At 39.2% G+C, this 27,577-nt stretch overlaps 1 protein-coding gene across 1 annotated transcript; it reads left to right on the top strand.

Annotated features, from left to right (window-relative positions):
* Positions 1-4,932: 4,932 nt before the first annotated feature.
* Positions 4,933-27,577, top strand: LOC135679394 (kinesin-like protein KIN-4A). The gene is made up of 16 exons (XM_065193123.1): positions 4,933-5,127; positions 8,152-8,285; positions 21,201-21,298; positions 22,035-22,126; positions 22,238-22,351; positions 22,779-22,889; positions 23,050-23,143; positions 23,269-23,384; positions 24,956-25,054; positions 25,142-25,255; positions 25,379-25,495; positions 25,582-25,662; positions 26,182-26,253; positions 27,145-27,238; positions 27,310-27,341; positions 27,434-27,577. The coding sequence occupies exons 1-16, from the start codon at positions 4,933-4,935 to the stop codon at positions 27,575-27,577; spliced, it is 1,707 nt and encodes a 568-aa protein (XP_065049195.1).

The following is a 27,577-nucleotide window of genomic DNA, read 5'->3' on the forward strand; positions in this document are numbered from 1 at the left end:
AAAGCTTGTTCCTAGACCTAGTAACCATTTAGTCCTTGGTACTAAATGGATCTTTAGAAACAAGGAAGATGAATGCGGTATCATGGTTAGAAAGGCTTAGTTCCTTTTTTTATTTTAAATAATTTTACAAAAGACAAGGTTGATACTACATTGTTTATCAAATATTTTAAAAATAATTTTTTTATTGTTCAAATTTATGTTAACGATATTGTTTTTGCTTCTTCGGATGAATCACTATGTGAATCATTTACCAAGTGTATGAGTCATGAATTTGAAATGAGCCTAATGGGAGAATTAACCTTCTTTTTAGGATTATAAATTAAACAACTTAGTAATGGTATATTTCTTAATCAATCTAAATATACATTAGAATTGTTAAAACGATTTAACATGGATGGTTCAAAAGCTATAAATACTCCTATGAGTACTTCCACTAAGTTAGACATGGATGAAAGTGGTAAAAGCTTTGATAAAAAACATATAGGGGAATGATTGGTAGTTTACTTTACCTCACCATAACTAGATCGGATATCATGTTTAGTGTAGGACTTTGTGCTAGGTTTTAAGCTAATCCTAAATTGTCTCATCTTAAAAGTGTTAAAAGAATCCTTAGATATCTTAAAGGAACTCCTAATTTAGGATTATGGTATCCAAAATCCAATAATTTTGATTTAATAGCTTATGCAGATGTCGATTTTGGCGGATATAGGATAGATAGAAAAAACACATCCGGAACATATTGTTAAGATAAGAGCGACACTAAGAGGGGGGGGGGGGGGGGGTGAATTAGTGCAACGGATTAAAACTTCGGTTTTGGAAAAATCTTTCGTACGATAAAAAATCGAACTCGGAAGTGCTTATCTTGAAAGCGTGTTCGTAAAGGTGTGCAGCAAAAGTAATGAGGAAGTAAAGCACATATGAAGGTTTGCAGTAAGGTAAATAGCAATAAGTAAATGCAAACCAGAGAACACACCAATTTAAAGTGGTTCGGTCAAAATGACCTACATCCACTTATGAAGCCTTCTTCGAAGAGGCTCCCAACTTCCACTAGCAAATCACTTTGAAGGGGAAGGACAAATACCCCTCTTACAACCTTTTACAAGTGGTTCACACTCTTACAAATTTTCAAAGAGAAAGAGGGAGGTGAACACTCAAGCTATTGAAAACAAAAACTTGCTAAAGGCTTTGCTAAGACTTTTATCTCAATCTCTTACTTCTCAAAAGTTGTTCTCTCAGCTGAGAATTGAGGGGTATTTATAGGCCCCAAAAGGATTCAAATTTGGGCTCCAAATTTTGAATTCTCTTGGGTTTTCGAGGCTGGCAGTGCCACCGCCGGACCTCTCGGGTGCTGGGCGGTGCCACCGCTCAATCCAGCGGTGCCACAGCTCAGTTCTTGGGTTCTGGGCGGTGCTACTGCCTAATCTGGCGGTGCCACCGCCTACACTATTTCAGCTCACTGGTTGGGCTCCAAACTTGGCCCAAACCAGTCCGAACTCGGGCCCAATTGGCCCCTACTTGGGTTATTGGATTAACACCTAATCCTAACCCTAATTAATGTGCTAAATATGAATTTAAAGACATTTCCTAAGCTATTACAAAGTCCGCAAGTCAAGACTTCTTCCGGCGAGCTTTCGACGAACTTCCGGCAGTCTTCCGATAAACTCGGAAACCATTCTGCGGACTCCCGGCAAGCTCCTAGACTTCACGATTTGATCTTGCTGAGTTCCAATGAGCTTCTTCAGCAAGCTCCGATCTTTCTCGGTGAGCTCCGTGAACTTCCAACGAACCTTCCGGTGAGCTTCCGAAAAACCCTTTGGCAAGCTCCCTACTCATTCTCGGCTAGTTCCGGCAGCATTCCCAACGAATCTTCGGACTTCTGTCGAACTCTCGAACTCGTAACGAATCCTTCATATTTGACTCCGACACTTTGTTTCACTTTATATCTTCATCGTTATCGTAGTTAATCCTACACACACAAGCCAAAACTCTACTCCAATCTAGACAATTATTATAACGCGAATTGACATTTTATTGCCCAGCACATCATTGGTTGGCACTTCATCCGATTCTTCAGCGCATCATCCTCTCTTGCGGCTTGTTGCCCAATCGGCAGTTGACCTCCGCAACCCCGATATCCTTGGCGCAATTTCGCTCTTGGCCCGATGCCCGACGTCCGAAGCCTTCTGCCATCCAATATCTTAACGTGATCTCCTCCGGCGCAACTTCAATTCCTCCTGCGTTAATTGTCTAATCCTGATCGAGTAGACCTGCATCACTCAAAATGCAGTTAAATATATAAACACAATCAATTAGTTTCATCATCAAAATCTGAGATTCAACACATATTAATTTTTAGGACATGCACTTATTTCTTGGACTTCCAAGAAACAAAATTCGGTTGCACTATCTACGGTGGAAGCCGAATACATAGCTATAAGTGCATGTTGTGCACAAGTTGTCTGGATGAAAAATACGTTGGAAGACTATGAAATTTACTTAAAGAACATTCCCATAAAATGTGATAATACAAGTGCTATTTGTCTAACCAAAAATCCAATTCAACACTCTAGAACTAAGCATATTAACATTAGGCATCACTTTATACGAGATCATGTCAATAATAATAATGTCATTCTAGAATTTATTGACACAAAGCATCAATTAGCAGACATTTTCACAAAAGCCTTAAATGAAGATCAATTTGACTTTATTAGAAGGGAATTAGGCATGTTGAATTGTCTTTGTGAATGAGCTTGATTGTATATATTTTCCAAAAAAATTTCATCCTCTTTTCGATTTTCGTAGATTTGACTTCTTTCTTTTCAATTTTGAATGACATCTTAAAGAGTGATCCAAGACACTATCCTATCTTAAATCAAACACATTAAAACTTCTGAAAATAAAAATAAAAAAAAATTATTTTTTAGCATGCCAATTGTGGCACCGCTAGAACCGGCGGTAACACCACCTGGGCACTCGGTCCCCAGGCGGTGGCACCGCTCGATTGGCGGTGGCACCGCCCGAGAACCCCCTTATAAAGAGGGGGGGGTTAGGGTCGGCGGTGGAACTGCCCCCAACCCGAGAGCACCCTCCCTAGCACTCTCACAAAGCGCTCTAAACCTCTCTCAACCTCATTCTAAGCCTCTAGAAGTCTAAGAGAGGGGTTCTTCTTGGATCAAGCTCTCTACCTCCCAAGGAAACTTATATAAGGTAAGATCAGAATTTTTTTTTTCTTCTTCCTCTCATTATTTGGCTTATTCTTTAAAGTTCTCTCTTAATCTATCATCATGATTAGATATAGCTCCTAAGAGATCATCAAGAACCAAAAGGAAAAGGGTGAAAGGAGATTCCTATGACCAGATCCTCTTTAGATCTAATGAAGTAGCCCTTAGGTATCCAAATTTCAAAACAAGAACAATACATAAGGGCAAACATGTTGACCTAGATGAACTTGGAAACCTAGAACCCATTAGATGGTTTGTAAATTTAGATGTCTTATCTATCCTACAAATAGATAAGCCGATTTACCCTAGGTTGGTTAGGTTATTTTATGTTAACTTAAGTGTGGACAATGATATCTTAACTACCTACTATTGAATCTCGGATTTTAATGATGAAATCAATTGATGGGTAAATTGATCTAATCCATATTATTGAGTTAAGTGTGCAAGATTAACTACGATAGCTTGAAGACATAAAGCAAGTCTACCAGAGTCCAGTTCGATGGGTGTTCGAGAGTCCATAGAAAGTCCGAAGATTCGTCGGAGATGCTGTCGGAACCAACCGAGAAGAAATCGGGGACTTGTCGAAGTTTTCGGAAGTCCGCCGAAGATATCATCAGGTTCGCGGAGATCACCGAGAAAGCTCAGCTACTCGCTGAACTCGCCACAAGATCAAGAGCCTACTGGGAGTCCGCCATAAGAAATCCGAGGGTGTATCGGAAGTCCGCCGGAAAGCTCGCCGGAAGGAGACTCAACGTTTGCCGGTTGAAAATTTGCTTAGGACTATGTTTTAGTTACGTAGTTTACATGTAATTAGGGTTAGAATTAAGGGATAATCGTATATCCTGGTTAGGGGCCAATTGGGCCCGATATTACCTAGTTTGGGCCAGATTTGAAGCCCATCTAGTGACCCGTAGGGTCGGGCGGTGGCACCGCCTGACCGGGCGGTGGCACCGCCCAGAACCCGAGGATCGAGCAGTGGTACCTTCAGACTGGGCGGTGGCACCGCCCAACACCCGAGAGGTCTGGTGGTGGCACCGCCGGACTGGGTAGTGGCACCGCCAGTACAGTATCAATGTTAGACACTAACAGGCGGTGGCACCGCCAGTATCGGGAACCCAAGAGAATTTCAAATTTGGAGCCCAAATTTGAATCCTTTTGGGGCTTATAAATACCCCTCAATTCTCAGTAGAGAATACAATTTTTTGAGAAGCAATAGATTGAGACAAAAGCCTTTGTAAAGTTTTTAGCAAGCCTTATTTTCAATTGCTTAAGTGTTCACCTCCTTCCTTTTCGTTGAAAATTTATAAGAGTGTGAACCACTTGTAAAAGTTGTAAGAGGGGTATTTGTCCTTTCCCTTCAAAGTAAATTGCTAGTGGAAGTTGGGAGCCTCATCGAAGAAGGTTTTGCAAGTGGATGTAGGTCATTTGACTGAACCACTTTAAATTGGTTTGTTCCTTGAATGTGTGAGTACTTACCTTTCTGAAATTGTTATTCAAACTGCAACAAGCTTTCGTTTTCATCTTCTCACTTTACTCAAGTTATTGTCGAATCGAAATCTCCTCGCATTTACGAATTCGGTTTCAAACTTATTAGTTTTAATCCGCTGCACTAATTCACCCCACCCCCCCTCTCTTAGTGCCACTCCAATCCTAACAATTGGTATCAAAGCAAGGCTTACTCTTATATTTGGTTTAATACCCAAGATAGATGGCTTACTCCGGCATGCAAGAGGGTCACTATGTTACACATCCACCTATATTCAATGGGTCAGATAACACGTATTGGAAGACTCGTATGAGGATCTTCCTTATTTCCATGGATTTTGAGCTTTGGAATATTGTCAAAAATAGATTTCAGAAGTCTTCTCTTCCGATGGCCGAATGGGATGAATTAGAGAAGAAGGTTTTTGCTTTAAACACAAAGGCTATGAATGCCTTATTTTGTGCACTTGACAAAAATGAATTTAATCGTGTTTCGATTTGCGATTCAGCTTTTGATATTTAGAGAACTCTTGAGGTCACTCATGAAGACACTAGCCGAGTGAAAGAGTCCAAAGTCAACATTCTTGTGCATTCTTACAAACTTTTCTGGATGAAACCAAGTGAGTCCATCGAAGACATGTACACTCATTTCATGGATGCCATCAATGGACTTAAAGCTCTTGGTAAAGGATTTTCTAACTTTGAACTAGTAACTAAAATTTTAAGATTCCTTCCAAAGAGTTGGGATCCAAAAGTTACGGCCATTCAAGAGGCCAAGGACCTTAAAACATTTCCTCTCGAAGAACTTATTGGGTCTCTTATGACCTACGAAATGACGTGCCATGCTCATGAAGAGCTCGAGAACCCCCTTCCAAAGAACAGGAAGGATATGACACTTAGAACACAATAAGACTACTTGAAAGGAACATCAAGTGATGAGGACAGTGACGATGACATTGCACTTTTAACTCAAAATTTTAAAAAATTTATAAGAAATAACAAATTTAAAAATGATACAAAAAAAAAACTTAAACATAAAAAGAACCAAGTAATATACTACGAATGCAAGAAGCTAGGGCACTTCAAAAATAAATGCCCCCAAGCCAAGAAGAAGCAACTGAAGAAGAAGAAAGCTTTGAAAGCGACTTGGGACGACTCAAGTGATTCCAAGAATGAAGAAGTTAACACACAAAGAGGAGGCAAACTTCGCGCTAATGGCTTTAGGAGGAGAGGTATGTGATTTAATTAATGAAGATTTATCTTTCGATGAACTTTCTATCACTTTTCATGAATTATTTGATGAGTGTAGAACTATTAGTAAGAAGTTCAATCTATTAAAGAAAGAGCATGACTTACTACAAAATAAGCTTGATAATCTTCAAACTCCTCCATGCACTATGTGTGAACACTTAGAAGCAATAAAAAATGAGAATTTGCTACTTAAAGAGACCTTAAACAAGTTTAAGGTCGGTAGCAAAGGCTTGGACATTATCCTTGCAAACAAGAGTCACATCGCAAATAGAAGTGGAATTGGTTTTGTGAGAGGATCTCATCAAAATCCTACCACCTTCATTAAAGGACCCACATTACATGTTTCACCTCATTTGAAATGTAACTTTTATTGTAAATCCGGATATGTTGTTTACAAATGTCCATTTAAGAAAATTAGCCCACATACGTTGATATGGGTTCCTAAAGGAACTATAAATAATTCAATGATGAATAACAAAATTAGTAGATCAATTTTTGAGGACCCCAAAATCAAATTGGTGCTAGTCATAGGTGCCCAGCAAGCCAATCACGTGAGTAATGGCACATGTGACTTGATACAGAATCTTTTTGCTTATTATATTTTGGTATATATCACTTTATAACTATTGCATATATGCATATATATATATTGTGATGTCCTTGGATTTGTGCAATGGGAATCGGATCGTGATGAGATCACGAAATGAGATCGATTCACCTTTAAACATATATCCTAAATAATCTCGGTCATAGGTTACTCGAGAGGGATATCGTGATAACCGGACAGACTGGTGTGCTGTATACCCGTCCATATGATGGATGCAGCTGGTCTCATAGTTGCTCGAGTAGGGACACTAGGGATACAGTATAGGTGCTCATTGGAGAACGAGTTCACTGATTGATCCGCTTACGGAATCCTGGATGGTTGTTGATGCCTTATAGTCAGACAGCGATTCCGTAGTCCTAGTGGTATATCTGGTCCTTAGACTTGAGACACCAAAGATGTCCTGTATGAGTGCTCCACTCTTTGATGCTAGACTTATAGGTTTGGCTATCCCAGATCTAGTACAGCTGGTCATTGGGAGTGGTAGTCGACCTTACGAGGGCTATTGAGTGTCGTTAGAGGATCATCCATTCTCGGCGTCATGAGAGGAATATCTCATATGTTCTCGCTCAAACAAATCCCTGGCTAGGGTCATTCGGGTTGAGAGAGAAAGAGTTCTCCAGGAGAATCCGATTAGAGCGAGACTCGAGTAGAAACCGTATGGGTCTGACAACACCATGCTCGATATACGGTCTTTGGGATATTAGATGGATGAGAGACTATAGGTACACGGTAATTGAGGACAGATAGGTCTAATGGATTGGATTACCCTGTATCGTCTTGGGACTACGGCGTAGTGGCCTAGTACATCCGTAGTCGATGAGTCAAGTGAATTATTACAGAGATAATAATTCACTGAGTTAGAAGGAGTTCTAACAGGTATGACTCACGGCCAGCTCGATATTGGGCCTAGAGGGTCACACACATATGGTAGGCATTGCGATGAGTAGAGGTTCGGATATGAGATATCCGACGGAGCCCTTGTCTTATTAGATATCCAATAAGCCCCTGAATGATTAGATCCCATGGACGAGATCCAATAAGAGCCCATGAGAGATTATTGGATAAAGATCTATTAATCTAAAAGGCTTGGGTTATTGGATGCAGATCCAATACCCACTAGGCGAGGATCCATTAGGGTTTGACAGGGGACCTCTATAAATAGGAGGGATTCAAAGCCTCATAGGCTAGAGCCTTTACTTGCCTCTCCTATTCTCCTTCCCCTCTTCACCTCAGAGCAGTCCTGGAGTTTTGAGGAGCATCGTCACAGCCCTACTATGTGGATCATCGCTAGAGAGGAGGACGCTTAACCTCCTTCACCCTCTCCTAATGATCTGCAAGGAAACAGGGATATACGATCTCCCTAGGTAACACAATCTATTCTATACGTAGTTTTTTCAGTTTCGCGGATTTTGCGCACCAATCTTCGCACGACGACAAACATCTCTTTGGGAATCGGGGATTTTGTTTTCTTGTTCTTCCGCTGCGCATGTGATGTCGCCTCGAAACATTTTCCCAACAGTGGTATTAGAGCCAAGTTGTTCGTGCGATAGATTGGTTTTAAACTGTGTGTGTTGTGTTTTGGAGAAGCTTTTGACGTCAAAATCATTGACGCAAAAGCGAAAAAGGGCAGCAACTATTGCTGCCCTCGCTGCCGTCGCAGATGGTAGCACTGCCATCTGCATGCAGGCAGGCAGCCTGCAGCAACAGCCGCAAGGGCAACGGTGCCTGCCGCTACTGCTCTCGCGTGGTGACGCGCCGTAGGGCAACTGCGCCTGTGGTCGCTGCTCCCGCGGGCAAAAACCCAGTAGGGGCGGCCGCCCGACAAGGCAGCACCGCTTGCGTGCGCTGCCTCGCGGGCAGAACCACCCGGGGAGGGGACGACACCCGCTCGCGGAGGCGGCGGCGCTTGCGGGGGCGCCCAGCTGCAGGGGCAGCGCCACCAGCGGGTGTGCTGCCAGCGGGCGTGCCGCCTGTAGGCGAGGGTAGCGACCCCACCCTCCTGTCACGGACAAACTTCTAAATAGGATGTTTGATATAATGCTTATGTATATTTATATCTTTTGGTATGTTCATGCTTTGTACAGCATGTAGAGGGATGGCCGAAGGCTTAATAGTCTCATTTTAGTTAGATTGGTGGCCGCTTTAGGCTTGTAAATAAAGGTTATGTCATGTGGACACATGTGAGAGATTTTGGTCTATAATGGACCATTTTACCCTTTGTTGTGCAACTCTTCAGAGCTTGTAAAGTCTATTTGTAATTTGCATTGTCTATGAAGTGTTTTCGGAGATGTTTGCTTGTGGATCCCGAATGAGGCGTTTTCTCTAACCCGTTCTCTCTTTTATGGGTCCTAAGGGACATGGGAGGCTTCGGGGAGGCTAACCTTTGCGGACGGACATGCAAGGGTGCCGTACGACTTAGGCAAAACTAGCTAAGTCCATGACAGATGGTATCAGAGCGGGACAAGCACTCATAGAAACACTTAGCGTGCAAATGTGGGGGACCTAGCGGGGCTGCGTTGAGGGCAGTCAGCACACACGCGACCGTTTGGGAGGAAAACGGGCATGGAGATATAGGGAAAAGGAGTCACTTGGAGGAGCGGGCATCTAACATTGACATTCAGAGAAATGGCCAACCCTTCGCGCAAGAGGCACCACGAGAACAGGCAAGCTTGGAAGAATACGAAGCGCACAAAGGTTGGGATGGCTGAGTTTGAGCTATGGCTTAACGTTGACAACTATACTTGATGGTGCTCAAAGCAAGCGAGGCGCTTGGTAAAGGATGAGACCATGTAAGGTGGAATGAGTTGCTCAATGACCAAAAGAGTTATGCAAATCTCACAGAGGTGAGGGGAATTGCTGGCTCGAAGAATTTGGTACTCATGCATGAGATTGTATGCGGACGATGGAATGTTCATGGCCATCCCAAGGTGACCAAAACTCGGCGCCATGGAGCATTGAAACTTTCTCGTCGGCATATGAAGGATACGTCCATAGGAGGCTGAAGTGTGCAACAAGTTCAGCATGTTGCTAGGCTTTGAGTGGTGCAGCGGGGCTTGTATTGGCGTGGAGTAGCAATTTAGCAAGTGCGTTTGCAGGAGGCAGAACAACGCATAATTTGTTCAGTAGATTAAAGTAGCCCAAGGGGATGGTGGCCTCCGAAATGAAGAGAGATATTACTCCAACGAGACAGTTATCCAAGGGGGATAAGTCCTGGCTCTCGGGAGGGAGAATCATGTGGGTCGGACCTCACAAGTTGAGGAGGAGTACCTCAACAAACAACAACTCCACGAAGCTCAATGGACTGAACAAGCGGCGAGGAGTCATCGCATAATCTCGCTCAAGAGAATGCATTGGTGGATGTATTGCGAGATCACGTGGGGGAGCGACCCAAACCAACACAAATGAAGGCACACTTGGAGTCGATATGGAGATCGGACTCAAGGGAGGGCTGACTCGTGGAATGGTGGGCGCGAGGGCCACCATCGACTCAATGCAAAAAACGAGGAGCGGAGCAACTTGGGTGTAACTTAGCGAAGTACCCAAGCCGCATGAAGGGAGCCAGCATAGAAGTTGGAACATGAAGCAGAGGCACAGTGCTTTCCTTAGACAGAGGTCAAGGACATGAACTCTTACAGAGGCATGTTGTTCCATGGGTCCTTCATTCTGACGGAGCGGACTCATCTTGCATGGTGCCAAAGACGAAGGGAGCTTCTGGGCACATGCACCTTATCTTGGAAAAGCATTTGATGGAGGAACTAAGGCGACTCAATTTGCGGAGGTGAAGTTGAGTTCAGATGGCCTTAGCACGGGGCAAGAGGATGTAGAGGCGGGTACTGTTGAAGAATATGCCATAGTGTTGCAAATCAAGTTGTTAAATAGGAAACAGTGTGCAGCGAAGATTGTGTTAATAGGGGCAGAGGCCTAGGATCCAGACAATGGGGCACTAATTACAACGAAGTTGGGGGACTTCAGGAGCTACTAGGCGATGGACTGTCCTAGAGCGGTGCTTCATCTAGGTGTGACCTAAGAGTGGGTGGATGAAAGTCGATTGTCAAAGGAGCGAACAAAATCGAAGGTGGAAGAGACCCTGCGATGTACTAGTAGAGGCCACACATAAAGGGTTCACAATTCGAGTTCATCCCATAAGGATCAGAATGCAATAGAGATGTCACCAGGAGGCGACATGGTGCAGCGGAACGTGGTGGAACAGTTCGTGGCAATGCGATACACATGACATAGTCCCGCGAGGGACTAGATCGTACGGAGGTATGATCGGGAGCTACTGAAAGCTCCACTTCGGGGAACAACACGACGGTAAGAAGGGCTATGGATTCAAGGAGTGAAGGCCATGGTATCGCAGAGGCGGGTCTTCCGTGCGTGCATCGAATTTTGCATCGGATGAAAACCTTGGTCATCAGCATATGGGGGTTGGGTTCCACCAAAGGAAAAAGTTTGAATGCAAGTACCAGTGAGTCCTATGGAAGGGACATGATCATACAGAGGTATGATCGAAGCAACTAGAGAGTTGGACTACTCCAGAGCTCATATTCGCTTAAGGGAGCCCGACAAGTCAGAGGACAAGGTTGAGTAAACGAACGTTGCTACCAAGGAAGCTAAGGAGAACAGAATCGGTGCAAACCCTATAATGTGATGGCAGAGGCCATGCATGGGAGTTGCAGTTTGTCTTTCCATCGACCAGAGGGAGTTGCTTAGAGAACACAGAGGTGTTAAAGCAGGGGGTCGAAAGGGGCGAGGAAGTGACGACGAGTCCAGAGGGATTTAGCTACCCAAAATCAAACATCAGTTATAATGGAGGTGGACTCGGAGGAGTGCCACAGAGGCATATCTACTGATTGGGAAGAAAAGGGATGTAGATGCGTGGCGACGGAGAGTAGTGTCATGGGCATGGCAGCGTCATGGTACCGCAGAGGCGGGACTTCCGTGAAAGTCATTGATCCCTTGCTCTCATGGAGGGAAAGCGCTTGGTCGTGAAAGGGGCCGAGGAGGTGGAGCATGCAGAGAATATGAGATCTGACATATAGATGTGAAAACTGCATTCCTCAATGGGAGCCTCGAGGAAGAGGTGTATATGATGCAACCTGAGGGATTCATGTCCAAGAACTGCCCAGATAAGGTGTGTAGGTTGCTTAGATCCATTTATGGACTAAAGCAAGCTTCCCGAAGTTGGAACATAAGATTTAATGAGGCAATCAGATCTTATGACTTCGTTAAGAACGAAGATGAGCCTTATGTGTACAGGAAGGTAAGTGGGAGCTTTATCACCTTTTTGGTGTTATATGTGGATGACATCTTGATCATTGGGAATGACGTAGGAATGCTATCCACAGTAAAGGCTTGGTTATCTAAACACTTCTCCATGAAGGACTTAAGGGAAGCATCCTATATCTTGGGGATTAGAATCTATAGAGATAGATCCAAGAGGATGCTTGGCTTGTCCTAGTCCAAGTACATAGAAACCATTGTCAAAAGGTTTGGCATGGAAAATTCTAAGAGAGATCTTATAACGATGAGACATGGGATATCGCTTTATACGAGTATGTCCCCAAAGACTCCAGAAGAAAGGGCAAACATAGATACGATACCTTATGCCTCAACATTAGGGTCTATCATGTATGTCATGCTATGTACTAGGCCTGATATAGTGCATGCTCTGAGTGTCACGAGGAGGTATCAGGCAGATCCAGGCTTGCAGCACTGGAAAGCAGTAAAGTGTATCCTTAAGTACTTGAGAAGGACTAAGGATCTTTTACTTGTATATGGAGGTAGTAGCCTTAAGGTTGAAGGCTACACAGACTCAAGTTTTCAGTTTGATGTCGATAATAGCAAGTCGAATTCGGGGTACGTGTATACCTTGAATGGAGGAGCAGTGTACTGAAAGAGTTCCAAGCAAGATACTACTGTTGACTCGATCACAGAGGCGGAGTACATTGCTGCATCAGATGCAGCAAAGGAGGGAGTCTGGGTGAAGAAGTTCATCACAGATTTGGGAGTCGTGCTAAGTAGCGAGGAGTCGATCTCCTTATATTGCGATAACAACAGGGCGATTGGTCAAGCGAAGGAACCTAGGTCTTATAAAAAATCTAAACATGTTCTGAGGAGGTTCCACCTTATCAAAGAGATCGTAACCCGAGGAGATGTAGCAGTGGAAAGAGTTCCATCCGAAGATAACATTGCAGATCCACTGACAAAGCCGTTGTCTCAGATTGTCTTTGAGCATCACAGGGGTCAGATGGGGATCAGACACATTGGTGATTGGCTTTAGGTCAAGTGGGAGGTTGCTAGTCATAGGTGCCTAGCAAGCCAATCACGTGAGTGATGGCACGTGTGACTTGATATAGAATCTTTTTGCTTATTATATTTTGGCATATATCGCTTTATAACTATTGCATATATGCATATATATATTATGATGTCCTTAAATTTGTGCAATGAGAATCGGATCGTGATGAAATCACGAAAATAAGATCGATTCACCTTTAAACACATATCCTAAATAATCCTAGTCATAGGTTACTCGAGAGGGACATCATGATAACCGAACAGACTGGTGTGTTGTATACCTGTCCATATGATGGATATAGCGGGTCTCATATCTGCTCGTATAAGGACACTAGGGATACAGTACAGGTGCTCATTGGAGAATGAGTTCACTGATTGATCCGCTTACAGAATGCTAGATGGTTGATGATGCCTTATTGTCAGATAGCAATTCCGTAGCCCTAGTGGTATATCTGATCCTTAGACTTGAGACACCAAGGATGTCCTATGAGTGCTCCACTCTTTTGATACCATACTTATAGGTTTGGTTGTCCCAAATCTAGTACAGTTGGTCACTGGGAGTAGTAGTCGACCTTACGAGGGCTATTGAGTATCGATAGAGGATCATCCACTCTCAGCGTCATGAGAGGAATATCCCATGTGTTCTTGCTCAGACAAATCCCTGGCCAGGGTCATTCGGGTTGAGAGAGAAAGAGTTCTCCGGGAGAATCCAATTAGAGCGAGACTCGAGTAGAAACCGTATGGGTCTGACAGCACCATGCTCGATATACGGTCTCTAGGATATTAGATGGATGAGCGACATTAGGTACACAGTAACTGAGGGCAGATAGGTCCAATGGATTGGATTCCCTTATATCGTTTGGGGACTACGGCGTAGTGGCCTAGTACGTCCGTAGTCGATGAGTCAAGTGAATTATTATAGAGATAATAATTCACTGAGTTAGAAGGAGTTCTGACAGGTATGACTCACAACCAGCTCGATATTGGGCCTAGAGGGTCACACACATATGGTAGGCATTGCGATGAGTAGAGGTTCGGATATGAGATATCCGACGGAGCCCTTGTCTTATTGGATATCTAATAAGCCCCTGAATGATTAGATCCCATGGACGAGATCCAATAAGAGCCCATGAGAGATTATTGGATAAAGATCTATTAATCTAAAAGGCTTGGGTTATTGGATGCAGATCCAATACCCACTAGGCGAGGATCCATTAGGGTTTGATAGGGGACCTCTATAAATAGGAAGGACTCAGAGCCTCATAGGCTAGAGCATTTACTTGCCTCTCCTATTCTCCTTCCCCTCTCCACCTCAGAGCAGGCCTGGAGTTTTAAGGAGCGTCGTCGCGGCCCTGCTATGTGGATCACCGCTAGAGAGGAGAACGCTTGACCTCCTTCACCCTCTTCTAAGGATCTACAAGGAAACAGGGATATATGATCTCCCTAGGTAAACAATGTATTCTATATGTAGTTTTTTCAGTTTCGTGGATTTTGCGCACCAATCTTCGTACGACGACGAACATCTCTTTGGGAGTCGGGGATTTTGTTTTCTTGTTCTTCCGCTGCGTATATGATGTCGCCCCCAAAGATTTTCCCAACAATGGATACCTAAAAACCATCCTCTTTTGTAGATAAACTCACAAGCTGGGAGCAAGAGATGGTATCTTGATAGTAGATGCTCAAGGCACATGACCAGAGATCCATCTCATTTCTCTATGCTCACTAGCAGAAGAATGGTATGTCACCTTCGGAGACAACAACAAAGGTAAAATCATTACCAAGGGAACCATAGGTAACAAATCAAGTTTTTCAATTGATGATTTGTTGCTAGTTGATGAGCATTAGTCAATTATGCGATAAAGGTTACATCGTTAGATTTGAATCTAATGTGTGTATTATTGACAAACCAAACAATAACATATCAATGATTGCCTTAAAACAAAATAATGTCTACACCATCAACCTTGATGAACTTAATAATGAAATATGCTTTTCCGTTTTAAATGATGATGCTTGGCTTTGGCATAAGAGATTAGGTCATGCAAGTGTGAAACTAATATCTAAGATTTCATATAGAGAGTTAGTACGAGGGATTCCTAATATGAAGTTTGTTAAGGACAAAGTGTGTGATGCTTATCAACTAGGAAAACAAATAAAAACTAGTTTCAAACCAAAAAATCAAATTAGCACCACTAGACCATTGCAATTGATCTATTTAGACTTATTTGGACCAATTGACACAATGAGTTTAGGAGGAAGCAAATATGCCTTCGTAATTGTAGATGACTATAGTAGATACACTTGGACCTATTTCTTGGCTCACAAAAATGATTGTTTCAAATGTTTCTCTAAATTTTGTAAACTTACTCAAAACGAAAAAGGCTTAATGATTTCATCAATTCGGAGCGATCACGATGGCGAATTTCAAAACCGTGATTTCCAAAGATTTTGTGAATCTAATGGATATAATCATAACTTCTCCACTCAGAGAAATCCTCAACAAAATGAGGTAGTTAAAAGAAAAAATTAAAATTTACAAGAAATGGCAAGAACTATGTTAAATGAACATAGTCTACCTAAATATTTTTTAGCTGAAGCCATTAATACGGCTTGCTATGTCATAAATAGGGTTCTAATAAGGCCATATCTATCAAAAACTCCCTATGAATTATGGAATAACAAAAAACCAAATGTTTTTTATTTTAAAGTTTTCGGTTGTAAATGCTTTATTTTGAATGAAAAGGATGCCTTAGGAAAATTTGATGCTAAATCCGATAAAGGCATCTTTCTTGGTTACTCTTCCATTTCTAAGGCTTTTCGTATTTTTAACAAAAGAACTATAGTTATAGAAGAGTCTATTCATGTAGTTTTTAATGAAATTTCTGAGTTAAAGAAAAATAACTTTGATGATGATCTTGGTTTTGATAATTTAAATTTAAATGAACCCCTCTCCTCAAAATAGCAACTTGGATGCATCTTCTTCCGAAATTTCCTTACCCAAGGAATGGAAGTATGTAGATGCTCATCCAAAGGAGCTAATTAGAAGAGATACATCAAAAGGGGTTCAAACTCGTTCTTCCTTCAAGAATTTTTGTGCTTGTTGGACTCCTCTTCTTCGGACGCGCTCGAATCATCCTATGTTGCTTTGAGCGCCTTCTTCTTTGATGTTCTCTTTTTGACTTGGGGACAATCACTCTTGTAGTGTCCCGGCTTTTTGCACTCATAGCAAATAACTTAGTCCTTCTTGGGTTCAAGTTTGTTTTTTGTGTCATTCTTAAACTTGTTTCTTTTAATGAACTTTTTAAATTTTTTTGTTAGAAGTGCCAAGTCATCGTCACAGTCCTCATCACTTGAGTTTTCTCTCAAGTGGTCTTCTAAAGTTTTAAGTGTCATATCCTTCCTATTCTTTGGAAGGATGTCTTCTTGCTCTTTATGAGCTTTACAAGTCATCTCGTAGGTCATTAATGACCCGATTAGTTCTTCAAGAGGGAAGTTGTTTAGATCTTTCGCCTCTTGAATAGCAGTGACTTTAGGATCCCAACTTTTAGGAAGGGATCTTAGAATCTTATTTACGAGCTCAAAATCCGAAAAACTTTTTCCGAGTCCTTTTAGACCATTGACGACATCCGTGAAACAGGTAAACATGTCGCCAATAGTCTCACTCGGTTTCATCCGGAAAAGTTCAAAAGAGTGTAACAAAAGATTGATTTTTGACTCTTTCACTCTACTTGTGCCTTCATGAGTCATTTCGAGTGTGTGCCAAATATCAAATGCGGTTTCACAAATCGAAACACGATTAAACTTGTTTTTATCAAGTGCACAAAATAAGGCATTCATAGCCTTTGCATTAAGAGCGAAAGCCTTCTTCTCCAAATCATTCCAATCGATCATTGGAAGAGAAGACTTCGAAAAACCATTTTCGACAAGATTCCAAAGTTCAAGATCCATAGAAATATAAATTGCTAAAAAAGGAGCATGATAGTCTTACTTGTGATTTTGATAAGTTAAAAACTGAATATCATGATAGTTTAGATCCATGCATCAAATGCCATGATCTAGAAACTCTCCAAAAAGAAAACTTGCTACTTAAAGACACCTTGAAGAAATTCGAGGTTGGTAGCAAGTCATTGAACATGATCCTTGCAAACAAGGGTCACATTCCCAAAAGAAGTGGAATTGGATTTGTGAGAAGTTCTCACCAAAATCCAACCATCTTCATAAAAGGCACCATCCTACATGTTCGACACCAAAACAAATGTAACTTTTGTTACAAATTTGGACACAAGACGCATTATTGTCCAATCAAGAAAATTAGTCCAAACAAATTGATTTGGGTTCCTAAAGGAACCATGATAAATTCTATGCAACATGATAGACAATATAAATCTATTTGTGAGGCACCCAAAAGCAAATGGGTACCTAAAAATCATCCTTTCTTGTAGAAAACTAAACCATCACAAGCTAGGAGCAAGAGATGGTACCTTGACAGTGGATGCTCAAGGCATATGACCGGAGATCCATCTCAATTGTCTAAGCTCACTAGCATAGATGAAGGCTATGTCACCTTCGGAGACAACAACAAGGGTAAAATCATTGGCAAAGGAACCATAGGTAACAAATCCAACTTCTTTATTGAAGATGTTTTGTTAGTTGATGGTTTAAAACATAATCTCTTGAGCATTAGTCAATTATGTGATAAAGGATATATTGTCAGATTTGAATCTAATGCTTGCATCATTGAAAAATCACACAAAAACATATCTATGATTGTATTGAAACAAAATAACGTATACACTATTGACATCAATGATTTATGTAATGAAATGTGCTTTTCTGTTTTGAATGAGGATGCTTGGATATGGCATAGAAGATTAGGTCATACTAGCATGAAACTAATCACTCAAATATCATCTAAAGAACTTGTAAGAGGAATTCCTCATATCAAGTTCATCAAAGATAATGTATGTGATGCTTGCCAATTAGGTAAACAAATTAAGGGTAGTTTCAAATCTAAGAATCAAGTAAGCACCTGTAGGCCCTTACAACTGATCCATATGGACTTGTTCGGACCAATCTCCACATTAAGCCTAGGAGGTAGCAATTACGCCTTCGTCATTGTGGATGACTATAGCAGATACACATGGACTTACTTCTTAAAACAGAAAAGTGAATGCCTTAGATATTTTACCAAGTTTTGTAAACTTGTTCAGAATGAGAAAGGTTCTATGATTTCGTCAATTAGAAGTGATCATGGTGGTGAATTTCAAAACCATGATTTCTAGGAATTTTGTGAACTCAATGGATACAACCATAATTTTTCTACTCCTAGAAATCCTCAACAAAATGGAGTAGTAGAAAGAAAAAATCAAAATTTACAAGAAATGGCAAGAACCATGTTGAATGAACACAACCTACCCAAATATTTTTGGGCCAAAGCCGTAAATACTGCATGCTATATTTTGAATAGAGTTCTAGTAAGACCTCTACTAACCAAAACTCCCTGTGAGTTATGGAACAACAAAAAACCCAATGTTTCATATTCTAAAGTCTTTGGGTGTAAGTGTTTTATCTTGAATGAAAAGGATAACTTAGGAAAATTTGATGCTAAATCCGATGAAGGAATCTTTCTTGGTTATTCTTCGGTTTCTAAAGCCTTTTGTATCTTCAATAAAAGAACTTTAATTATCGAAGAATCCATTCATGTTGTTTTCAATGAGATTTCCGAAATCAGGAAAAATGATTATGATGATGATGTTAATTTTGATTCCTTGAATTTAAATGAAACCCCTTCTCCAACTAGCAACTTGGATGCATCCACTTCCGAAACATCCTTACCCAAGGATTGGAAGTATGTAGATGCTCATCCCAAGGAGCTAATCTTAGGAGACATGTCAAAGGGGGTTCAAACACGATCTTCTCTTAAAAATTTTTGTGCGAACGCCGCCTTTCTTTCTCAAATTGAACCCAAATGTGCTGACGAAGCCATGAAAGATGATTCATGGATTATCGCAATGCAAGATGAATTGAATCAATTTGAGAGAAATGAGGTGTGGAAGCTTGTTCCTAGGCCAAATGACCATTTAGTTATTGGTACTAAATGGGTCTTCAGAAATAAGCAAGATGAAAATGGTATCGTGGTTAGAAACAAGGCTAGATTAGTGGCCAAAGGTTTCAACCAAGAAGAAGGTATCGATTACGAAGAAACCTTCGCTCCTGTGGCTCGATTGGAAGCCATAAGGATGCTCCTTGCCTGCGCTAGTAGTAATAATTTTAAGCTGTTTCAAATGGATGTTAAAAGCGCTTTTCTAAATGGCTTTATCTCCGAAGAAGTTTATGTTAAACAACCTCCTGGATTTGAAAATAATAGCCTCCCTAATCATGTGTTTAGATTAACTAAAGCTCTCTATGGTTTAAAACAAGCCCCAAGGGCTTGGTATGAGAGACTTAGTTCTTTTCTTATCGAAAATAATTTCACAAAAGGCAAGGTTGATACTACATTGTTCATCAAGAATTTTGAAAAAAATTTTCTCATTGTTCAGATTTATGTTGATGATATTATTTTTGGCTTTACGAATGAATCTCTTTGTGAATCTTTTGCTAAAACTATGAGTCTTGAATTCGAAATGAGCTTAATGGGAGAATTAACATTTTTCTTAGGCTTGCAAATCAAACAACTAAGCAATGACATCTTTATTAGTCAAACTAAATATGCTATGAATTTATTAAAAAGGTTTAATATGAACAACTCAAAGGCTATTAACACTCCTATGAGCACCTCTACTAAGCTAGAAATTGATGAAAGTGGAGAAAGCTTCGATCAAAAAACTTATAGGGGTATGATAGGAAGTTTACTTTACCTCACTGCAACCAGACCAGACATCATGTTCAGTGTAGGACTTTGTGCTAGATTTCAATCAAACCCTAAGATATCTCATCTCAAGGTAGTTAAAAGAATACTTAGATATCTTAATGGTACCACAAATCTAGGATTATGGTACCCAAAATCAAAGAATTTTGAGTTAATTGCTGATGCTGATGCGGACTTTGCTGGCTGTAAACTAGATAGAAAAAGCACATCAGGATCATGACAATTTTTAGGACATGCCCTTGTTTCCTGGTCATCTAAGAAACAAAACTCGGTTGCACTATCAACAACCGAAGCTGAATATATTGCAGCAAGTGCATGTTGTGCACAAGTTAGATGGATGAAAAACACCTTAGAAGATTACAAAGTTAATCTTAAAAATATTCCCATTAAATGTGATAACACAAGTGCAATATGCTTGACTAAGAATCCTATACAACACTCAAGAACAAAACACATTGATATTAGACATCACTTTATACGAGATCATGTTACTAATCATGACGTATCCATAGAGTTCGTTGACACTAAACATCAACTAGCTGATATTTTTACAAAACCACTAAGTGAAAAACAATTTGATTTCATAAGAAAAGAATTAGGAATGTTGATGTGTCCGAATAGATAAACTAGTCAAAATTATTTTTCGGATGATCAAATCACTTGATTGCCATGTGTCCGAATGATCAAATCACTTGATTGCCATGTGTTGAAATGTTTTGATTTTTGAAAACCTGTAGCATAATCTTGTCCGAATGTATGAAAGAATATTTTTTTCGAAAAATATTATAACATAAAAGGATTTTTCGAAATGGAATGACAAAAATCAAATACACTCTTGTGAAAAATATTTTTTTCGAAATGGATTTGATAAAATGACTTTCGCACAAAGAATTATAACATAAAAGGAGAAGAAGTATTCAAAGCATTATACGTATCATGCCTTCCTTTATATGCTTGACAACTTGCTTATATTGTTCTCTTGGTATCACATCTACCATGCTTTTTGTTGATGACAAAGGGGGAGAAATATATGAATTGATTTGATGCTATAAACACTGATGCTATGATTATGCCATGCCTGCATCATCAAGAGATATATGAACAGATGCCATATATAGAAATGCAACACTTGCTAAAATATTTGAAATGTGTACATCATGTAATGATATCAAAATCTTACTTCACAGCTTTACATGTTGATATCTTACAATATGATGAATTGCTTCAATTGCCATCATTCAAAATTGTTATGTAAGAATGAATGTCAAGCCTTGACATCATCTTCAGAGATATCACTTGAATTCTTAGGTCTTGAATTCAAGAATGACTTATCTCAAGTATGACATGTAGACAGGGGGAGTTAAGGTTAACTCCATTATCAATTGATTATCATTATCAATTGCATGAGGTGATAAACTAATTTAAGCTTGTTTGTCTTTATACTGATGAAGTGGTTATTCTTTTGAAGATGCAATCAAGCAATAGATGAAGAGGTTAATGCCATAAAAACAAAAAATGAGAGAGATCACAACTTACCTAAAGGTCGTGAACCTATAGGTGTCAAAGGTATTTTCAAAGTAAATAAGAATGCTCAAGGAGAAATAAAAAAATACAAAGTAAAACTAGTATCAAAAGAATATAAGCAAAAAGCTATAATGAGATATATGCTTTCGTTGCTAGAAACTATTAGATTACTTATCTTTTTAGTTGCTTAAAACAAATGATAAATTTATTAATTAGATATGAAGTCTATATTTTTAAATAATTTTTTTGAAGAAGAAATTTATATTAAACAACTTATGGGATACATTGAGAAAGGATATTAAGAAAATTTTCTAAGATTTGAAAAATAACCTCAAGGACAAATAGTTGAACTCATTCATATCAGGCGAACCATGGTTCTAACAACTCATAAAAGAGGAAAACCTTTCAAAAAGGTCTGGAGTTGAATTGGAATGGAAGGTGAGGCAGTTCAAATTAGAGATTGAAGGGGTGAGAGAGAGGACTTGATGACAAATAATTAACAAAGAAAGTGATGATCCTCAAATTGTGCAGGTATTGCCATAAATGATAGGGAAGGATCCATGTACCTGATACTGTATAGTTTGGAACTGCTTATTGTTTGTTGTTGAGTATATTGGTAAAATAACACATCATATCTTTCATATCACATTATCATTTTTACATGATGATTGCAATGCACATGAACATCATCTAAAGAATATTAGTTTGTAACATCAGATCTTTCTCCTATGATTCTAAAGCTGAGGATTCTAATTTCTGTTGTCTTTAATTCTTCCAGCCTGTATCAGCCCAGCTGATATCAATGCAGAGGAAACACTCAACACATTGAAGTATGCTAACCGTGCTCGCAATATTGAGAATAAGCCCATTGTGAGATTATGACTTTGGTGATATCTTGCAGAGATCATTATCCTTTGTTAGAAATGAGATTCGTTTTTCTCTGCATGCAAGTGCTTTCCTTATCTTGTGAATTCTTACCAGGTCAACAGGAACCCAATATCAGATGAGATTCTAAGGATGCACCAACATATCGAATACTTGCAAGCAGAGCTAGCCTGTTCTCGTGGTGTAGGAACTGAATCTGATGAAGTCCAGGTAACATTTTCCTTCTGCTGAGCGTTCATTACCATTGGTCACTAATTGGCCCCTTAGACATAAGCATACAATGACTTGCATAGTGTCACTATAGTTGATTCTCTTTCATGTTATATTGGATTGTTCATGGACCATAAGCTTGAATTTAGAATGTTTCCTGAAAAAAGGCTCGAGAGAGGTTTTAGGCCGTCAAGTTGATTGTCATCCCTTTGAGCAAGCACCCGCATGACCGTTCCGAAAAGAATAAGTGCAATTGCCTAGTAGGACATCTAAGTACAAGACAATGCAACAAATGAGCAGATTCCTTCTGTGGATCAACCAGCCATATTTTGGCCTCTGTGCTTGTCTTTATATTATGCTTGTTATAACATTATATAAGTATTTTTTGATGTTCTCTCTATAAGCTCTGTGTGCTTTTGTTCTGTAGACTCTTAAAGAGAGAATCTCTTGGCTGGAAGCTACCAATGAAGATCTTTGTAGGAAACTCTGCGAGTACCACGGTCAACAAGCTAGTGAGCATTTCGAAAGAGATTTTCAAGTATATGAGCCAGAACCTTGCTCTTTTTACCTTTTTACCCTTTAAATTTGGCTTATTAGCAACTGATTATACTCTGACTGAGTGGGGCCAATAATCTTTCAATTGTGGAGTTTTGTCAATTTGATAAATGGGATAATGGCATTCTTAATTATGATTTCAGAAAGGTAGAACCTGCTTTGTGAAAGCAGAAGGGCTGAAGAGGAGCTTGCAAAGCACAGAAAGCTTACATTTCCAGCTGGCTAAGAACCTCGGAGGCAATTCTTTTCACACACTTTGTGATGACAGTCTTAACTCTTCACTATTTTGCAATCCTATTATATATTCTTAAATTTTTATTGTGTTCTACAACTTCATAACCTAAATGTCGCTGTGCCAGCAGGTGATAGTTCGAAGGAATTTGATGAAGAAATAGCCAAAGAATGGGAATACGAAATGTTGCAAGACTCCATGGGCAAGGAGTTGAATGAGTTAAATAGGCAACTGGAGCAGAAAGAGGTGATCCAAACTTCCATTAAATCTTGTAATAATGCTTGCTTTCTTGTCGATTCTAAAGAAACTTGTGTACAAGTTATAGTAGTCCCTGTCATGTATTACTAGATTATTTATGTATGCTTATATAGTATGCACGTGTCAAAATTTATCACTCAGATTATAGAATTAAATGTTCATCTGATAAGATTGCAGAAAGAATTTGCAACCAAATGGTTGTGTTTCTTTATAAATATAAATGCAACAACCTTTCTTTTTTAGCAAAAAAAGAAAAAATGGTTTCTGTTTATGTACTTTAAGAAACATCTTTGTGAGCCTTAGATATGTGGGTGAATGATGATTCAAGTGGTTTGATATGGCCGTGTAGATGCTAGTAGAGTCAGCCGTCAAGGTTTTACAAATCAGCTTTGTTTTGGTTTTAGACAGGTTTAAAGTTATCCTTTTCAAGCATTTTCAGTTTTCCCACTTGCAATTTCATGTTTTTCAGTTATTCAAATAAAAAATTCAGAGAAAAAGTCAATGCTTCATGCTTAAACATTTTGACTAATCTGAATTTTGAATTATAGTTTGTTAGATTGGTGCTGAAATAAGCATGATTTCAGTAACTAGAGTGCTTAATAATGTTTTCGAAAAAGAAAAACACATTTTAAAAAATGTGTCATTTTGAATTCTCAATCGAGGTTTTGAATCTCGGTTTGGTACCAATGTTGGCTCTTGGATGGATTGATATGACACTGGTACGGTTGGACATTCCATATGTCGGTACCCCCTGGTCGCTTGGCATGGATTCACCTAAAGAAGGGGAAAAAAGGTAGGGGAGAAGACATACATGGAGGTGGAAGAAGAGGTAAAATGCTTAAGCTAAGGTTGATAATAATATTATGCTCATCAGATCCTTATAAGTCAATCTTAGTCTTGCTCACTTCTGATGTGGGACTAATCAGAATGTTTTAATCTTACCTACTCAAGGACTTGATATCCTTGTCAAGGCTCAGCATAGCCCAAATCAAATCCTAGCATGGTGCATATGAGGCATAGCCCAATGGTGGCTCCACGCTGTGACGAGTCCTTTGATTTCATCCACGAGTAGCACTTTCCTACTCGAGCTCCCTCACCATGCTCAAATACTAGGTCAACTCTGACATCAAATGTCACAACCCGGACCTGATGGGCTAACTGGCCTATCAATTTCGTTTGGCCCAAACCACTAACTCAAACACTTAGTGCTTTCAGATAAGAGCTCATTCCTCAAAGGGTATAAAAGACCAGCAAGGTTCTCCAGAAATTTTCTTGCTAGCTGCTGTCTTTCCGTTTTGATTACTATTGGGCTGTTCCATCTATGTGTAGCTTAACTAAGACATAAGGATGGGTGGAGTCAATATTGAATTATTGACAACATGATTTTGTTTGTGATTTTCTTTTTCTTTCTTGTATATCGATTTCAATCTCTAACTTGTATCAAATATGTTTTAGCTTCCTCTATCAAATGTTCATTTGGATAATTCAGTACAATTCAACAATTTCTTGAGTTCTCTATATAAAGAGTGTCTAGCTGACAACTTTTTTTATGTCTGCAGTCTGAGATGAAAACTTTTGGGGGATGTGACACTCTTGTTCTCAAGCAACACTTTGGAAAGAAGCTCATGGAGCTTGAGGAAGAAAAAAGAACAGTGCAGGTTGATTAGATTTTCTTCAGTGCAACATACACAGATTTTTGAGTTTCTGCTTTTCTTTATCCATGCAACTAATGAGGAGTATTTCAGCAAGAGAGAGACAGGCTGTTATCTGAAGTGGAAAACCTTTCTGCTAACTCTGATGGACAAACACACAAATTGCCAGATGACTACCTGCAGAAATTAAAGACCCTAGAAGCACAGGTGACTTTTTTTGCCTTGATTTTTTACCATAGGTTTTTTAATAGCTTTTCAGCCAAACTATATTATATTTCTTTTTTTTTATCCCATTTTCTAGACTTCATTTTTGCCAAATTATTCTTACAGATTATAAATCTCAAGAAGAAACAAGAGAACCAAGTTCAACTTCTAAAGCAAAAGCAAAGGAGTGATGAAGCAGCAAAGAAGCTGCAAGATGAAATACAATTCATTAAGGCTCAGAAGGTTGTTCTTTCAACTAAATATCTTCTATCACCATTCAAATCCATTCTGGTTCTTTTGTTTGGCACTGATACTGTTTCATTCTGCAGGTTCAATTGCAACATAAGATAAAACAAGAGGCAGAACAGTTTCGGCAGTGGAAGGCTTCTCGTGAGAAGGAACTTCTACAGGTATTTTTGCAGTGGCATGCATTATGCTCTTTAGGATTCGTGTTAGTAAAGCAAAGAAAATCTATTAAATTGTTTTAGTTGCAGCATATCTCATTTAAGTTATCTATTTTTCCTTTTGTTGGAAGTTGGAACTACATTCTTCTACTTTATCATTCGTAAGAAAACATTACTCTTATCAGACCTAAAACACCACTATGTTGTCATGCATTTGGATGTTAACTTTTATCATGATATTTGTTTATTTAAAGGAAACATCAACTTGAATAGCATAAGGAAAATTTTCTTTTGGATAGTATGCCAACAAATAGCCTAAATTTATACATCCTTTTCTAGTCATCTAGCACAATCAATTAGCTTGGCGCTCATGTTATTGCATTTTTTCTCATGCATTATAAATTCATAATCTAACCTTTTGTTATAAAAGTAAGTTATTTGTGTCTTTTAGGTTATTACATTTTTCTGTATAATTTTTTCTGGATTATAAATTTGAGTTTCATTTTGATGCACTGGCTCAATCAGTTAAGGAAAGAGGGAAGGAGAAATGAGTATGAACGTCGGAAACTGCAAGCATTAAATCAGCGACAAAAAATGGTAGAATGTTTCTCTGAAGGGAGTCCTTTGTATGCTTTTTTTTTCTTAAGTTCATGCTAAGATTGAAGTTTGATTAGTTATGTTTTAATATACTGAGATATTGTTCAGTATTAGCCTGTCTGCATGTGGATTTTATGTAGTTCTATTCTTCTGTTTTAAGATATACTGTGTGGCTATTATATCTGCTCTACTCATAAAGTGAATTTACTGGTTCATTTTAAAGGATGAAGCTTACAATTGTTAGTCATACTACCAGCTCTTTGGATATTGGTCTTTTTTACAATTAGTTGTCAAATCATGTCCAACAGATATGCAATATAATAAGCTGAACAGTGGGTTGACTTGAGAAAAACATGATGTTTAAGCTCTCAAAATGTATAGTGCATTTAGGAGGAAAAAGAAGATCCTTCGTAATATTTTTTTCAAATGGACAAGGTGGTAGATCTTCCTAATTTCACATTGTTGTTGATGTTTAAGCTTTCAAACCCTTTGATGTCTATAATACAACATGACACATACATTTGTTTGGTTCTTAAGTAAATAATTTTATAAATGCATTCAACAAAAAAAAAAGTTCATTTTTTATTACTGAATGCACCCTGCACAGAACATGGTGCAAACTCTGATAATTCAATTGCTGGTTGATTATAGTTCTTATATATTAGCCATGATGTTGTTGAACTTCTCTATTAATAGCCTTCCACTTGTATTTGATTGTATTGTGATTATTTTTTTACCAATAAGAAATTGGATCATCTACTCATTCTTTTTCTTATTACTGGGCATATTCATCTTGATCTGCATATTCATTGAAAACATTGCTACAATTATTTTTTTTGCAATCGGAGCAGTTTGTATGATATTCATTCAGGTAATTTTTCATTCCTGCAGGTTCTTCAGAGGAAGACAGAAGAGGCTGCAATGGCTACCAAGAAGTTGAAAGAGATGCTAGAAGCTCGAAAATCCTCAGCACGAGAAAACCCTGGTATATGAATTTTGAATTTACCTTGCAACCTGCACAAAACTTCTATTCTTAGTCATTCTTATATTTTCCAGTCATTGCTATTGGTAATTCGGCAATAATTCAGGTACGTGATTCAGATCTTTACCGACATTCATTTAATTCAGTCTATAATTATAAATACAGTTAGAACATAAAGACCCGAATCTTAAACTTCAGATCAATGAGAAGTCCTTGCAACAGTGGCTTGATCATGAGGTTGAAGTTTTGGTACATATGCATGAAGTTAGGGATGAATATGAGAAACAATGTCAAATGTATGTAAATGGATGCTATTTTTATCTTTTAATTCCACTTTTGTAG

This window comes from Musa acuminata, chromosome BXJ1-1 (assembly GCF_036884655.1).
Source record: "Musa acuminata AAA Group cultivar baxijiao chromosome BXJ1-1, Cavendish_Baxijiao_AAA, whole genome shotgun sequence".
NCBI classification, from domain to species: domain Eukaryota; kingdom Viridiplantae; phylum Streptophyta; class Magnoliopsida; order Zingiberales; family Musaceae; genus Musa; species Musa acuminata.

What these genes read in the sequence shown, in the direction of transcription:
- LOC135679394 (XM_065193123.1), top strand. Translation starts at nt 4,933, where the DNA reads ATGGCTTACTCCGGCATGCAAGAGGGTCACTATGTTACACATCCACCT. An exon ending in GGCAACTGGAGCAGAAAGAG is followed by an intron (nt 23,385 to 24,955) that starts GTGATCCAAACT and finishes TTATGTCTGCAG; the next exon opens with TCTGAGATGAAAACTTTTGG. An exon ending in AATTCATTAAGGCTCAGAAG is followed by an intron (nt 25,496 to 25,581) that starts GTTGTTCTTTCA and finishes TTCATTCTGCAG; the next exon opens with GTTCAATTGCAACATAAGAT.